Source organism: Balaenoptera ricei, chromosome 3 (genome assembly GCF_028023285.1).
Source record: "Balaenoptera ricei isolate mBalRic1 chromosome 3, mBalRic1.hap2, whole genome shotgun sequence".
NCBI classification, from domain to species: domain Eukaryota; kingdom Metazoa; phylum Chordata; class Mammalia; order Artiodactyla; family Balaenopteridae; genus Balaenoptera; species Balaenoptera ricei.
This window is the reverse complement of record NC_082641.1, coordinates 150,293,253-150,309,873: the sequence shown is the minus strand read 5'-3', so window position 1 is coordinate 150,309,873 and position 16,621 is coordinate 150,293,253. Positions and strand designations below refer to the sequence as shown.

The following is a 16,621-nucleotide window of genomic DNA, read 5'->3' as shown; positions in this document are numbered from 1 at the left end:
GTCCCTGGATACTCCAGGGGTGGTCCCACAGCACCACCAGGGCGCTTGTTAGACATGCAGAGCTCAAGGCCCCAACGCAGACCCTCTGAATCAACATCAGCATTTTAACAAGAACCCTCAGTGATTCCGACGCATGTTAGTGTTTAAGAAGCCCTGCTCTAGTCCAGCCCTTGTAATGTACAGAGGGAAACTGAGGCTCAGAGAAGGCAAGGTTACACAGCAGGTGAGACCCCCTGAGTCTGCAGTCCAGGCAGAGGAAATGAGAGGACAAGTGGCTTCTGGAGGGAGGGGCCGGCCATTCCCAGCCTCCTCTCCCTCCCAAGCTCTCGACTCCTATCTCAGAGCCTGGACAGATGGTTCAGACCAGAGTCTGACCCCCCTGTACTCTCCCAGCCTGGAGGGGCCATCCAGAGCTCCGGGGACTCCCCAGGAGGGCACCTCCCTCCCGCCCCAGCCAGCCAGCTGCCCCTTCCCTGGCAGCAACTGGACAGCAGATCCCAGGGAAAACCAGCACCTGGGTCTGCCCAGCACAGCCAGGCGTCCACGGAGGGGGGGCACAGAGAGACGAGGCCCCAGAGAGGCGGCCAGCAGAGGGCCTGGGAGAGGTGGGGAGGAGGGACGGAAAGCTGTGGTCGGAGGGAGGGAAGCAGAGAGAAAGACAGACGTGGTGAGGAGGGGGGAGACAGAGAGACAGACAGAAACAACCAGAAGGAGGGGAGAAGGACTCAGAGAGAGAGATGCCCAGATAAAAGGAGAAGCAGCCAGACTGAGAAAGGAAGAAGGGGGACGAGGGAGGGAGGGATGGAGGCAGTAAAGAGTGATGGGGCAGGAGAAGGGAGGGGAGGCAGCTGGCCTGGAGAAGCAGGAGCCCAGCATGGCCCAGCCCTGCCCAGCCTGGCCTGGCCCAGCCCCCAGTGACGGTGCAGCTGCCACACTTGGGCCCTACCATGAGGTCAGTCCTGCCCCGGGGCTGAGGGAAAATAAATGGTGTCCAAGATAAAAGATCCAAGAAATTATTTGTCTTGTTGTCATGTCTTGACTGCAATGGGCAGGGGCTGGCGGGCAGGCGGAGCATCATCTCAGAGAAGCCCAGGCCGGCAGGCTCGGCCGCATGCACGCACGTACTGTGGCCACCTACCACCCCAGCTCCCCCCAACCCAAGGCTGGGGCCTGGGACACCTCCCAGAACCTGGGCCTGAGAAGGTAGGAAGCGATGGAGGTGTGGTCAGTATTTGCTCAGAGTCTGGCCCCTAAATCCCCTCCAGGCTCTGGGAGGGAGGAGTCCTGCCTGCTTCACTCACTGCTGAGGGTCTTTGTGGGTTGGAGGCTTAGGGAGGGAAGGGAGTCAGGGTTATTTCACTCCTCTCAGCCCCTTTGCAGAGGCAGCTTGGGGCAGGTGATGCTTCCTAAACACCCCAGAAGAGAGCTGGGCAGTTCCAGGGTCAAGGGCAGGTCATGGGGACCATGGCCCAAGGTGCTGTGAGTGCCCATGCCTCATAGGTGCACAAGCTCAAGCCCGCAGAGCACACACACACAGGCCTGTCCCCGTGCACATGCACACACTCTCACACACATATGCACGTATGCGCACACACACTCACACGAGGCCAATTTCCACCACCACCATGAGCATCCAAAAAGCGTGCCCCAGAGGTTCCCACCCCTCCGAGCATCTGAACCTGGGGAAGCAATGCCGTGGGGAGCAGGTTGCCACGGATACCCATGACGACTGGCATTTATGAGGCATTTACCAGCAAGAGCATGCTTTATTCATGTCTTCAGTTACTACTCCCAATAAGGCTCTCAGGGATGCACTACTGCATCCCCATTTTATAGATGAGGAAACTGAGGCCCAGAAAGGCTCAGCGCCAGGTGCAAGATCACACAGCCAGGACACGGCAGAGCTGGGATTTGAACCTGAGGTCTCAGAGGCCGGGAAGAACGTGTACATGGTCGGGGAGGAGGGGGTTGACACTTACCATACTTGTCCCCGTCCTCGCCGCGGGCGCTGATCCTACGGCCCAGGACCTGAATGTGCTTCCCGCTGGTCCGGCTGTAGAGCTGGTACAGCCGCAGCTGCTTACGGCTCACATCGTCCCGAGCCCGCGTCTGGTTCTCCACATGGATGCGGAAGTCCACGTTCTCCTCGGCCACCAGCACCTGAGCAGGGAAAGGGGTGACAGTGAGCTACCCTGGAAGTCCAGAGTCCCTGCGTGCAGGAACCACATTCACAACAAAGAGCCAGGGTCTCCTCTACACCAGCTCTGGGTCAGGCATCAGCACACGCTCATAATTGCCGTTATCACCCCCATTTCACAGATGAGGCAACTGAGGCTCAGAGAGATGAGGCAAGTTGCCCAAGGTGGCCCAGCCAGGAAGCAGCAAAGCTAAGAATCAGGTCTAGGTCTATTTGACAGCAAAGTTTGCTATCTTTCCACCACACCCCCAAATTAAAGCAAGAAGTATGGAGCTGAGTTTCCCATGTGACCTTGGGCCCATGGTTTGTTCTGCCTCAGGTTCTTCCCCAGTAAAACAGTGGGGCAGAGCCTCTGGCCTGACTACACCCCAGGGTGGCTGTTAGGATACAGTGAGCAAATGGGAAGAAAAGCACCAAAATCAATATGGAGATGGGAAATGGATGGGGGGCATATAATTCCTGTTTAGGTTCTCAGCGGGGAAGGAAGGAGACCTGGCAAATTTCTTCCTGGGAACGAATGAACCAGAGCCCACTGTCACTTCTCCCCCTGGAGCTGATGCTGGGGGCGGTCTCCTCTCCACACCCCAAGTGTCCTCATGCTCGCCTCCACCACCAAGCATTTGCCCACATCCCTAGCCCCTCGTGGAGAAGCCTTTGCTTAGCATCTCTCATCAAAATTCCCTGTATCCCTGGAGGTTTAGCTCATGTCTGACCACACTCTCCAGGAAGCCACCTCTGGCTACGCCAGCACGTATCTCTCCCGTCTCCTTTCCCTGAACACGGCCTCTCACCTAGACAACTTGCACCCACCTCCTCACCAGCCTCCTGCTTCTACTCTTTCCCCCTGGTAGTCCATCTTCCACCAAACCCAAACACCTTGTGTAACCCTCCCCTCCAAACTCTCCAGGGCTTCCCATCGCATTTAGATAAATGTCCCCACCAGGGCCTCAGGGCCCTGCAAGATGAGCCCCCAACTGCTTTCCACCTTCATCTTCTACCACTCCCTCCCCACCAGTTACACTGGCTGTCTTATTAGGGCTCTGAGCAAACACAATATACACACATGCCTCAGGGCCTTTGCACTTGCTCTTCCCTCTGCTTCAGTGCTCTTTCCCAGATTTTTGCACTCTGGCTCCTCTAATTCATTCGAGCCTCTGCTCACATGTCATGTCCTGAGACAGGACTTCCCTGACTGCTTCTCTGAGGCAGCCCCCACTTCTGTCACTCCTCAACTCTCTACCATGCTTTGATTTTCTTTCTAGCATTGATCAACCTGATATAACATCTCTTTATCTAGTTTTTGTCTGTCTCCCCCACTTGTTTGCTGCTATATCCCCAGCACACAGCATAGTAGGAACTCAAACATTTGTCAAATGTATGAATGAACAAGTGAACATTGAAAAGATCTAGAGTCTGTCATCCCATTTAGCATTAAATTAGGTTTTCCTACGCCCTGATAATTGTATGCCTGTCCCAGCCCATCTTAACCAGAAAGCTGAACAATTCTTGAAGTCCAGACAGCGTTCTGGGTTTGTTCTAGGCACACTGGGCTTGCAGGACCCCATTCCCACAAGAGCATGACCCCACTCAGCCCATGATGGGGCTCTTGGAATTGGGGCTGCCCAAGCATCTGTCTCAGCCCTCAGCTGTGAGCTCTCCAGAGTAGGGACCATTTTTCCTCATTGCTACACCCCATGCCCAGGCCAGGGTCTCTGTCCCCCCACTGACCTGCACATGTCCTCCAATCCCAACCTAGGCTCCACAGGCACTTCACCTGCACCACATTATTGAACTTTCACTATCATCCTCAGGGTGGAAACATTATGCCACATTACAGATGAGGAAACTGAGGCTCCGAAGCTGAACCAACAAGGTCACAGAGCAGGCAATGGCAGAGTTAGCCCCAGGCCATGTGGCCCCAAAGCGCCGCTTTCAGCTCCACCTAAGTGGGCCCCGCCTGTCTCACCAGGACAGTGGGGAGCAGGATCCAGGTTCAAAACCCAGTCCTGAGCATATATCCAGAGAAGACCATAATTCGAAGTGATACTCGCACCCCAGCGTTCACTGCAGCACTATCTACAATAGCCAGGACATGAAAGCCACCTAAATGTCCATCAACAGAGGAATGAATAAAGAAGATGTGGTTCATATATATACAATGGACTATTACTCAGCCATAAAAAAGAATGAAATAATACCATTTGCAGCAACATGGATGGACCTAGAGAATGTCATACTGAGTGAAATAAGTCAGACAGAGAAAGACAAATATCATATGATATCACTTATACGTGGAATCTAAAAAAATGGTACAAAGGAACTTATTTACAAAAGATAAATAGAGTTACAGATGTAGAAAACAAACTTATGGTTACCACAGGGGAAAGGGGCGGGGGGATAAATTGGGAGACCAGGATTGACATATACACACCACTATATATAAAATAGATAACTAATAAGGACCTACTGTATAGCACAGGGAACTCTTCTCAATACTCTGTAATGACCTATATGGGAAAAGAATCTAAAAAAGGGTGGATATATGTATACGTATAACTGATACACTTTGCTGTACAGCAGAAATTAATGCAACATTGTAAATCAACTATACTCTTAAAAAAAAAAAACAAAAAAAAACCCAGGGTTAGCCACTCCCTAGCTAAGGGTCCCCAGGCAAGTTACTGAGAGTGGTGACAATGGCACCCATCTTGTGGGTTGCTGTGAATATTAAACATATAGTCTTAGAACAGTTGCCTGGTACAGATTTAAGTGCTCAGCAGACATAAATAACTACTGAGAGGATACAAGGGAGCCCTTTAAGAGGCTCTTGGTGAAGCCCTGCAAACAGAAGCCTCCCCAGGACACAAGTGGATCACACTCTCACATCCTTCGAGACGAGGCACTTCTGCTGCTCAGATTACAGTTTGGGAAGATGTTATTGTTTTTGATCATCCCGACAACCCTAGAACATGGGAATGCTTATCACCCCCATTTAACAGATGTAGAAACTAAGGCTCAGAAAAGTTAAGTCGGTTGCTTTGAGCTGCACAGCCCGGTGGCGCAGGGCCTGGCCGCTGGTGCACCAAGAGTGCACACTCTTCACTTCCACTACCCTAAATGGCCAGCCCGTTCACAGCCCAATCTCACACCTGGGACTTGCTTCATCTCACATCCTAATGCTTAGGGAGGATAGAGCTCCAGTGCCCCCTGAGGCCCACACCTGGGCTGGCACAGGGCATGTGTTCTGAAGAACCCCCGCCCGTGGCCCTCAACCTTCCTGGAATGACTTCCCGAGGTGGCCTGGCCCTGTCCCCGCCCCCAAGGCCAGGCCTCCGGCCTCCCTCCCTGTCCTCCAGATCTCCTCCTGCTCACAGGAGACCTTATTGACCAGAGGTCAAACCAATCTCCTCACCCCAGGTCCCCTAGGGGACCAGCCTAGAGAAGCCAGCCTCCCATTAACGATTTTCTCCCTGGCCCACTGGACAGAGGCAGCATGGGTGACCCAGGGTCAGCAGGGGCTACCCAGTGGCCCTTCCCCAGGATGCGGGGGAATAATCCATCTTGCCCAGCGTCCACCATTTAAGCCATACTCTGTGGGCACATCAATCCCGAGGGCGGTAAAAGGGGTGGCATCGGACATGGAAACAGAGTCTGTCCTTTTGAAAAGGCAGGAAGACCCCTGGGCTTCCTGGGCAAGACCTCTGGGGGACTCCAGGTCTTTGCACAGCCCCTCTGCCCGGATGACACCTGCCCTCAGGTACCTCCTCTGGAAGTACTTCCTGCCCTCCGACCTCAGGCTGGCTTACAGCCTCCGGACACTACTGTAATGGCGTACTGTCTCCAGAGTCCAGTTTGCCTGGTTCATCCCTGAACCTCCAGCTCTGCCCCCAGAAGGCACCTGGCAAATGTTTGCTAAATAACTGTGGCTAGGATGAGGAAAATCTGGCAGCCAAAATCAGCCCCATCACTTACTACCCAGATGAGCAGAGTGCCCAAGAGAGGGTTTTTAAAGCCATCAATTGCTAAGCTTTCCTCTGTTCCAGGCACTCTGCTAAGAAGCCCTCAAGACATGGTACCTCGTCAAATTCCTTAAGCCCCCGGGGAGGTAGGCACCAGTTAGAGTGCATTTCACAGACTGGACCTCTGAGGCACCTCTCCGGGGCCACCGAGCTCCGGGGCCTGCCTGCAGAGCACATGCAGAGCGGGGCCGCTCAGGAACATCCTCTCACTCCTCCTTTCCTGCTACTTGGCCTCGCTGCCCAAGAGGGGGCCTGTCTTCCAGGACTTCCTAGACCAGTCAGAACTGCTCTCTACACCCATCCAGGTGCATAATCATCAGGGGCACTGAAAAGCTGCAGTGTGACAAAAATCAAAATGCTGCGGCTCTCGAAAGGCGAGCAGGGCTGGCACTGCTCCAGGGTGTCTCCTGGGGCAGAGCAAGGTGCCTTACAAAAGGCTCTCCTTCCCCCACCCCATACTCACGGATTATCTTTGAGGTCGAGATAGCTTTTCCCGCAGCAGGGTAGCCTACGGTGGGGTCCCCCTGCAGTCTGGCTGAGATCCCTGTTACCCCCCAGGGGGACCCACCCCTTCTCTGAGGGGCTTGCACTCTGGTGGAAAGATTCACTCCCTGATCCAGGAATTGCACAGGGGGGCTGCAAGGGCCCAACGGGTCCAACTGTCCCCCGAGATCCCAGCACGGACGTGGTGCTTAGCGGGACAGAGCCCGCCACCTTCCGCCTGCAGTCTCAGGCTCCAGTGCACGAGGTGAGGGGTTTTCCTGCTCCCAAATCTGCCCTGCTCCCCACTACCCATTGCACAGCGCCCGCATGTGGTCCTTTACCATCCAGCCCCCGCCTAGCTTCCAAGCCCCCTCTCTTAGGCACCTTGGGGGGAAACTACCGTGGGGTGAAAAGAGGTTGGGGTGAGCCCCGCTCCAACCCCAGGGCCAGCTTCCAGACGTCAACCCAGGTTCCCCCTCCCGCCAGGGAATCCAATAGCCACAGTTGCTCCCTCTGACCGAAGGTTTCAACCTCACCCATCCACTCCTGGCTCTGAAGTCATGTCTGAAGTGGCTTCCTATTTCTTCCTGGGCCCGCCTCACACCAACATCTGCCACATCACACATCACCTAATACACACGTTACATCAGCACACCCACACCACACACGTTCAACAATAGCACTCACTGACCTCGGGTGTGACCTGGCTCCACCCCAAAATCACCAACTTACTTGATTTCTTTAACCCTCAGTTTTCTCATCAGCAGAATTAGATTGTTTACAATTATTTATCTCAGAAAAACATAAGTAAGAAGAGCCACTTTTTTTTTCTTTTTCTTTTTTCTTATTTTCTAAACAGTCACTACTTATGGAGCATGTTCTCCGTACTAAGAAGTACCTTAAGTAACTTATCTTACGTCATCCCCAGAGCAGCCCTATGAGTTGGTATGATTATTATCCCCATTTTACAGATGAGGAAACTGAGGCTCAGAGAGGTTACATTGCTTATCCAAAGGCACAAAATTGGTGCAAAAAAGAATCAAGATTCAAATCCAGCTCAGCCTAGAACCTCTGCTCCCCATCTCTTCACCCTCTCCTGCTCTATTCTCCCTTCTCTCTGTCACCCACCTCCTTTCCCCCATTCAGGAAAGTAACTGGCTCCGGCCACAAGCCATATGTGGGGCAGGGACTGAGGTGGAGGATTAAACATGAAAGGACTGAGGCCTTGAGCTCACCCCCTACCCAAGAGAGGAGGAAGGGGTCAGACTGCCCCTCCCGCCCAGGTACCATCCTCGAGGCTTCAGAGAATCCGCGCCCCTGTCTCCAGGCAGCCTGCCCAGAAAGGGAGGGTCTCCCTGGTCCCAGGAGAGGCAGCCCACAGACTTCCCGCCACATTCCACCACTGGCTGCCTCCCCCTCCAGAAGCAGCACTGGGGCCAGCCATGCCAAGGGCTTTCAGAGCTTCTCCAAATTCTGGATTCAAACCTGAGACCTGCACCCCATTCTAGGAGTGGCCCCTTGTAGAGTCAGCACCCCCTCCACCCTGAAATGCAGCTCCCAAACTCTTCCTCAAGAGCAAGCCTGGACTCAGGCCCAGGAGTTGATGCCAGTCATAGTGTTCCGTGGATTATTACTGTCGTTGAGCACAAAACTAACGCTGGCTCCCACTTAGTGGGCGTTCGCTCAGTGCCAGGGTCCAAGCTAAGCACTTTCCAGGCACTATCTCCTCGCTCCTCGCCGGACCTGGGCAGGTCAGAACGATTACCATCCCCATGATAAAGGGAGACACAGAGAGGCTAAGGGATTTGCCTAAGTTGTACAGAAACTGATGCAGCCAAGAACTGAACCCACCTCTGGCTCCGGAGTCCATCAGTTTCCCCTAGCTGACACCCCTGGACAGAAAGCGGAGGAGGGAGGCTGGGCCCACCCCTGAATCGGAGCTTGGTTCACTCAGACTGATGCCCCCAGTCACCACTTAGCCCCAGGTTCCTCCCCTCTCTTCTGTCACACTCCCCACATCCATCCCAGCCAGGGCAGAGTGATGCTCCAAAGGGCCCTTCCCCACCCCCAACCTGTCCATTAAGCTCCTGGGGCTGTCAATGTATTGATTGGCAGGGCTGAGCCATCAGCATGGGAGGGGGGTGCTGCCACCCAAGGCGCTGACCGGGAGCTCCTCCTCCCCATACATCAGCCTGCTCTGTACAGATTGTCAATATGGGTGCCGCGGCCCGTCAACCCTGCAGCCAGCCTGAGGGAGGGGGCAGGACTCCTAAAGACCCATGCTCCCTTCTTTCCTCCTTTTCTCCTTCCTTCCAATCCCTCTCCCTTGAAGCCCCTGGGTGGGGAGAGGGGTCATGCATGTCAAAAAGGTAATAAACAAGCCCTTTATTCTGGCATTCAATGCCCACCATGGCCTTTTATATCACCCCCATTCCTGAACTTGATGCGCCAGCCATCCCAAACTGCTTGGAGTCCCCTGAGCACATCAAGCTGTTCCCTGCTCCATGTAGAAATGGTCCATGTGCCTGCAAAGGCTTTTTCACACACACACACACACACACACACACACACACACACACACACACACACACGCAGAGAGAGACGCTCAGAGTCTTCACCCAGCTTGTTCCTATTTCAAGATTCAAATGGCGCACCTTCCCAGGCAAGATCCTCCTGCCCTGAGTCTGGTTTCAGGGCCCTTCATCAGAATACCCTCTGCATCCTTGGGCCCCTGCCCCCTGCAGAGATCCCTCAGATTTCTCTCAAATCCCTGAGGGCTGGGACAGGTCCTGAGCACCCCGTGCCCCACACCTGGTACAGGGTTGGGGGGCTCCATACAGATGCCCGGCCCTCAGAGAAGCTGTTCTCCCCACCCCTCCACTTGCTGACATTCATGCTGCATGCCAGGTCCGTGCCAGGTGCCACAGGGCCCATGGGATGGGCCAGGCCTCCTTTGACTTCCAGGAACCAGGAGCTGGCAGACAAGCAGGCCTCTAGGCACACCAGAGTCAAATGTATAACTGCAGCTCACAGTTACTCAGCACTTATAATGAGCCATGTGCTGGGCCAAGTGCTTCCCCCCAAGTGACCACAGTTCACCCCCTATAGCAACCCCAAGAGGGAGGGTCCATCCTGATGCCTATATTAAAGATGAACCACAGAGAAGCCGAGAATTCACTCAGTCATGCAGCTACCAAGTGGCCGAGGCGGGGTATGACCCAGGTGGGTTGCGTCCAGAGCCTGAGCCCCTATACATCCCTGTGAGCCCCAGCAGAGAACGCACTGGGTCACAGAGCAATGACAAAGTGCTAAGAGGTTCCAAGGCAGAGGGGGGATGGGGAGAGTGGTAAACAAAGCTGCCAAAGCACCTGCCATCTCTTCACAGGGATCATGGAGGAAAAGAGCTGAAGCCTTAGATGTCTTCTTCATCCCGCTCAAAACCCAGTCCAGGGCCAGCCATGTTTGCTGATTGCTAATGAGGAGCAGCACCATAATTGAATGCCTACTGCATACCAGGTCCAAGACATGGCTTCAATTAATCCTCCCAACAGGCCCTAGGAATGGTATTATTATTCCTATTTCTCAACTGATGAGGAGGTAGAGACTCAGAGAGGTTAAGGATCTTTCCCAAGGGCACACAGCCTGTGAGTGGTGCAATAAGGATAAAATTCAGACCTAAATCCAAGATCTATGCTCAGACTAGAGGGGGCCTGATGTCACCGATGCAAGAAGCACAGCCTTCCTAGCTTTCTTCAGCACACTGCAGCATGTTAACACACACACAGAGCATATAATTGATCAAGCAATTACTATTACTCAATTATTTACTGAGTGTCAACCACAGTGCTAGCTACTCTGTGTGCATTATCCTATTTAGTCCTCACCATAACCCTTAAGAAGTAGGTACCTTTCATTACCCCATTATACGGATGGGGAAAACCAAGGTGCAGAGGGTGGAAGGTTAAGAAATTTGCTGAACAGTTGCTCAGCAGCACAGATAGGATTCAAACCAAGGTCTCTCCTATGCCAAAGCCCACACATTCAAGCACCACAGAAGCCGCCTAGCTCACTTCACTGATACCCAGGTGGAGAAACTGAGGCACACAATGAGCCAGTGACAGAGCCAGGACTCCAACCCAGGCATCCTGAGAGTCTTTCTGCTCTGTGACCTATGGGGGGTTTGTCTTTGGCCCCAGACTTGGCATAGCAGCATTTTAAATGGGCCTGAGGCCTTATGCCGTTTAGATGTCGGAGCAAACAAAACCCAGTCATCTCCCAGGCCCTACCAGCAAGACTGACTAAAGCCTGAGGGGCCCGCTTACACACTGATGTTCCAGAACAAATCCCTACTGTCAGACCCAAGGTGCCAACAGCAGGCCTCAGCCCTTCCGGAGGCCCAGTGGCTCTCCTCCAGCCTGGGCCACACTGACAGGGCCCTTGGCATTGCCCTTCCCTAAGTGCTCAGCCATGGGTCCTTGTGAGTAGGGAGGAAACCCAACCCAACACAAAATATGGGGCACACAGATGTTCATCAGGCAACCCCGGCCCTCAGAAAGGAAACAACACCTTCCCTCTCCCCAGTCACCAGGAGGCGGCAGTGCCATGGGCGAGGGGAGCTTAATCCACTGACAGAGGGGTGGAACCAAGGGAGTCCTCCCAGAACAAGAGACACAGGGACTAAGTCTTGAAAGGCAGACAAGATTTCAGAGCCCTGGGTTCTGCACTCTCCGTGCTCCACACCCTTAGGAAGTCGGAGCTGTTTTCTTGGTTGTTTTCTTCCCATTTTATGCGTGCAGAAGCTGAGACCCAGGGAGGTTAAGTAACTTGTTCAGGGTCACACAGCAAAGACAAGACAGAGCGACTCTTTGAACCAGCCTGGCAGATTCCAGAGCCTTTAAAGTGCTGTTTAATAAGCCTGGGTCCTAGAGTGGGCAAGCTAGAGTTGAGTCCCACTCTGCCTCTCTTTCCTGCTGCGCAACCAAAGGCAGATTATTTCATGCCTCTGAGCCTCACTTTCTTCATCTGTAGAATTCCCTAATTCCAGGCTGGTTGTGAGGCACAGCCTAGATGCTGTGAGAAAGCGTCAGCCACGGAACGAGCCCGCATTACCCGGCAGCAGCTACCAGTATAGTTGTTACCCTGATGGGCCTACACCCTGATTTCCCACACCAACCACTTCCCTGCTACAGGACAAGGTCAGAACCAAAAGATCCTGCTGAGGACAGAAAGTCTTCTCCCTTTCCCCATCCATCTCCCTTTGGGGGTCCAATGTGCCCTCTCAGTCACCCAGGGCTGGGAGGAGGCAACGCTGTGGCCCTGACACGCTGCCCAGAGCCTGCTGGACATTGGCTGCACCAACCACAAGAAATGTTCAAAACCCACCTCCTTGCCTCAGAGCAGGTGACACACCTGGGCTGCAGGAAGGCTGGCAGGGTGCCCCCATCTCCTTCCATGCTGGGAAAGAAGCTGGAAGGAGAGTGCTGAATCCTCCAGGCCCCGCTACACCCCCAAAAACATCCACCTCTGGCTCTGAAACCCTTTTACACCAGAACATTCCAGGAAGATCAGGGCCTGCAGACACCAAGTCAGATGCCCTCAACCACAGAGACGCCCACCTGGACTCTGTGATCATCCCCTAATAAGGGATCCTATCAGGGGGATCCAACCGGATCTCTCACTAAGGGCCCCTAGCATGCCTCTTGAGACTCCATTTCCCCATCAGTATTCTTTCTGAACAACTGCAGTGTTTCTGAAAAAGTCTGCCTGGTGTGCTGGAAAGGATACAAGGTCTTGATTTCAGAGTCTTGGGTCTTAGCCATGGCCTTGAAAAATCCCTTCCCCGCTCTGTACCTCAGTTTCTCCATCTGTGAGGTAGGAATATGATAATGTTCCTCCTACTCCAGTCTCCCTTGTAGAATGGTAGAAAGGATGAAAGGAACTTCCTGATGCAAGAGCCACTTGGAAATTCATACAAGTAGCACTTTCTCACCAAATGCAGGTCACTTCTCCCCAGCCTTGGCTTCCCCCCTCCCGCCCCGCCCCCTCCCCTGTCCCCACCCCCATCAGGCTGCAGGATGCTCCCTACCTCTCAATGCTTCACAGCCTGGGACAGGAGGGGCGGGGCTGAAGGAACTCCTGTTTATCTGGCACTCTCCCTCTCTAGACTGGGAGCTCCTTGAGGCCAGGAACGGACTAGTCTTGTTCCAGGGGCAGCAAGAAGCAGGCTCCCAGCAAGTATTTGATGAACAAATACCTGACTGGATGGACGAATGGATGGATGAGGTGGCTTCTTCAAGAAATTAAAAGTACAATCCAATAGGACAGCATCCCATCCTCTTCAAGTCCCAAAGGACTCTGTCTCTGGCTTCCCCATCCTAGCAAGCTTGAAGAGAGGTTCTACACCTCACTGAAGAGGCCAGGCATGGGGGTGGTCAGCCTTAGAGAAGGCATGGAAGGAAACTTCCAAACTTGAGCAAGTGCGGTGAGAGAGGAAGCAGCGCTGTGGGAGGGAGGGACCGAGGGGCCAGTGGAAGGCCCCCCTGCCCTGGCCCGCCTCACGCCTGGCCTGTCTGGGGAAGGCCAGGACCTAGCCGAGCCTGGCGGCAGGAACAATGTCAGGCAGGTGCCGGCCGAGCTGCGTGAAAGGCCCAGCCCGGTGTCATTGTCAGCGCTCAGCCAAGTGCAGAAAAGCAATTTACTGGTCACGCCGCTTGCTCCCCTTGGAAATTTTTAAAATTCTTCCGATTTGAGCTATCCACGGTGTCCCAAGTCGTGTGGAGAAGGGATTTTATTAAATTCCCAGCTTCCCGCTCCCAGGGTTGCCGGCAGGGGAGGGCGGGGCTCACCACATTGTCGGGGGGGGGGGGCGGTGCGGGCAGTGTCTGGCATTGACTGTGTTCACAGAAATGTGGCTGGGGGCAAGGGGCCCATTTGGGGTTTGATGGCTGATGATGGATGGAAAGAGGGGAGGAGCCCAGAAACTCTGTTGCTAGGACTGGACCAGTTCCCCAAAACACGGAGGCGGGGGAAGGAAGGGCATAGGTGTACAGAGTTCCCAGCAGAGCAATGTGCTCCTGGGGGATGAGAATTCGCAAAACCTCTTCCACGCCTATAGTATACCATTCATCCTCGGGGCCACCCATGTCACAAATGATGAAGCTAAGTCTCGCAGAGGTCTACATATAGGGAAAGATGGAGCTGGGGTTCAGGCGCAGTCCACAGGATGGCAAAGCCCTGAGCCCTTCCTACGGTGCAGGGAGCCTCCCCTGGGCCCTGCTCACCAAGGGCACTCTCATTACCACCCTCCAAATGCACCCTGTCCAGGAAGTAGCTGCTCTCCCGGTGTTGGCCCATCACCTCAGTGGGGAGCAGACTCCAGACTCCCGCAACTAGCACAAGGGTCCCACCCCTCATCTTTACCTCTAACGAACACTCCACCTTGTCCCTCGAGCATAAAGGAGGATGTGAGCCTGCCAACATTGTCTATAACTCCCCAGGGTAGCGTTGCTTTATCTTTCAGCAATCATGGGTGCTTTCAAAAATCTGTGGGGAGCTGAGAACCATCTCACATACACTGCATATATGGGCACCGTTTTGCACACAGTGTTTCAGGGACCACCCCTCCCCCATAATCCCATCCTTAGATATCCTAAGGGTGCATGGATCATGGGTTAAAAACATCAGTCAGTCCTAAGGCAGTTTGCAACGGGAAAGGCTGCAAAGGAAAGGGGAGGTGGGGGAGGGGGCGGGGAGAGGAGGCTCCCTCACCTGCTTGAAGGCATAACCCCAATGGACCGAACCCAGACGGCCCATCCAGCTTTCGCCTCCCCGCCCCTCCCCCCCACAGGCTGGCTCTAGCTCTGGCCAGGACGTGGAGGTGGGATGCAGAGTCCAGGTTCCCTCCCTCACATTCCGCCCCCCCGACCCCCTCCCCCCCCCCGAGAACACAAAGACCACACAGCAGCCCCTCCTGGGCCCCACTTCAAGGACCAAGAGGCAGCAGGCAACAAGAGGCCTGGGCAACAAAGTCTGAAACCAGTTCTCTACTTTATGCCCATTTCATCGTCCCCGGACCCAGGCTCAGCACTCAGGAAAAGAGTTCTCACCCAGGTCAGACAAGCAGTCCCCCGGGGTGACCCTGGGGCCTGCCCTCTGCTTGGGGACTCAGCTGCAAACCAAGCAGGCCATGCCTGGCACTGGCCTCTCTCTCTGACACCAGCCATTCCCCACCCTGCCCTCTGCAACCACACAGGGTCACATCTGCTTTGGCAAACGGCCAGTCTTAAGTTACTGACTCCAGTTGTATTGATTCAAGGAGTCACCGGGGACCCCAGCCTGGCCAACAGAAAGAAAGAACCCATCAGTCTGTCCATCCATCCTTCCAGCCCCCAGTCCCAACTAGTTGCCCTCACCTCAATGTCCATCCCGATGGTAACAGCTCTCTCTTAGGAGTGGGAGGGGAGATAAGCAGACTCACCACCACCACCGCCGCCGCCCTCCGCAAGAGACCCGTGAGTCTCAACAGCACTCAACACACACACCTGGGAGAACCACCACTTTGCCTGCTCCGTGCTCTCTCTGGGCACCTCGGGAATCCAGAAAGCTAAGGCCCAAGCATCCTCTCGAACCCTATGAGGACACCTGCCTTCAACCCAGAGGGGGAAGGGGCAGATAATCTCTTTTGGCCCCAGCCCAGCTCCTCCTAGGGCGCCTCCGTCAGAGCACTAGGTGGTGGAGGGCTAGGGCAGCTGGCACTTCCTATTCCCTTTCCCTTTGCGCCCCCCCTCCAAGCTGAGGCAGCCTGGTCTGGTTCTAATCGGGGCTGAAGTCAGCTCCCTCAGTCCCTCTTCTCTTTCCCTCCCCCCGCCCCCCAACCCTTTTCCTTCATTTCCACGGCTTTGGAAGCCCCAGTGTTCCAACTGTCTGCGTGCCAAGACCTTCCCGAGTCTGAAAGCTGCTGAAGTAACAGATCAGATTTTAGCAAGTGCTTTCCAGGCTGAGCGCCAAGCCCTCTTCTGATTCAGGAGAGCGAGCGAGCAGAGAGCGAGGCGGGGAACCAGCTGAGGGCTGCACTACCTTGGGCAAGGGTGTGCGTTGCGGAGCGCGGCCCGTTACGGAGCCGCCTCGCAGGCAGTGGTCCCTCGGCCCAGGCGCCCCACTCTGCTCGCTCTCACCCCAGTCTCCCCTCCTAGCACAACATCTCTCTCTCTCTCTCTCTCCCTCTCTCTCTGTCTTTCTCTCAATGCTGCAAACGCCTTTGAAACCACAGAGTAATTTACAACTGAAGCTTTCTCCCTGGACTCCAAATCCACTCGGTTGAAAGGAGCCTTTTTGTTTGGAAGAGCGAGCGGAGATGTTAAGGGACGGTTGGCAGAGAAAATCCCTACGTCCTGACTCCTCACCGGCTACGGGCCGGGCGGGGAGGCGGAGGGGGGGGGCGGGGGGCTGGGGGGGTTTTGGAGCCGGGCACATTGTAGCGGCTGAGGCCGCCGGCTCCGAGCATCTTCTCCCAGCCGAAGCCGACAGGGACCGTGGCAGCCCGCGCCAGCCTGAGTCCCGCCAACAGAGCCCCTTGCCCTTGGCCGGTCCCCCGCCCGCGCTGGGCGCATTCGGAGCCACCCTTCCGCGCCCTGGGAACAGGTGCACTGGGCTCAGCGCCCAGGAGGGGTGGGGCACAGGGAGGGGGCGCGGCCCGGGGGAGGGTGGGTAGACACGTACCGGGAGACAGGGGCGGGTGGGGGGGAGGTCAGAGTCAGGAGCCCACGTACCTGTACCTGGAAGCACAGCAGCAGGAAGTGTAAACACCTGCGGGAGAGAGAGATGGAGAGGCAGTCAGTGGGACTGGAGGGAGGGGAACCCGCGTATAGACAGATACGCAGTCGGAAAGTCAGAAGAACGGCCGGGCGGGCAGACAGAGCCACAG

The 16,621-nt window shown here is 55.0% G+C and overlaps 1 protein-coding gene across 1 annotated transcript in view; it reads right to left on the bottom strand.

The window, feature by feature from the left end:
* Positions 1 to 16,621, bottom strand: part of FGF18 (fibroblast growth factor 18) — a 34,970-nt gene that overhangs the window by 17,721 nt on the left and 628 nt on the right. The window contains exons 2-3 of the mRNA XM_059919634.1: positions 16,467 to 16,503; positions 1,980 to 2,160 (exon numbers count right to left, since the gene is read on the bottom strand). Coding sequence (XP_059775617.1) covers positions 1,980 to 2,160; positions 16,467 to 16,503 — 218 coding nt within the window. The remainder of the gene's footprint in view (positions 1 to 1,979; positions 2,161 to 16,466; positions 16,504 to 16,621) is intronic.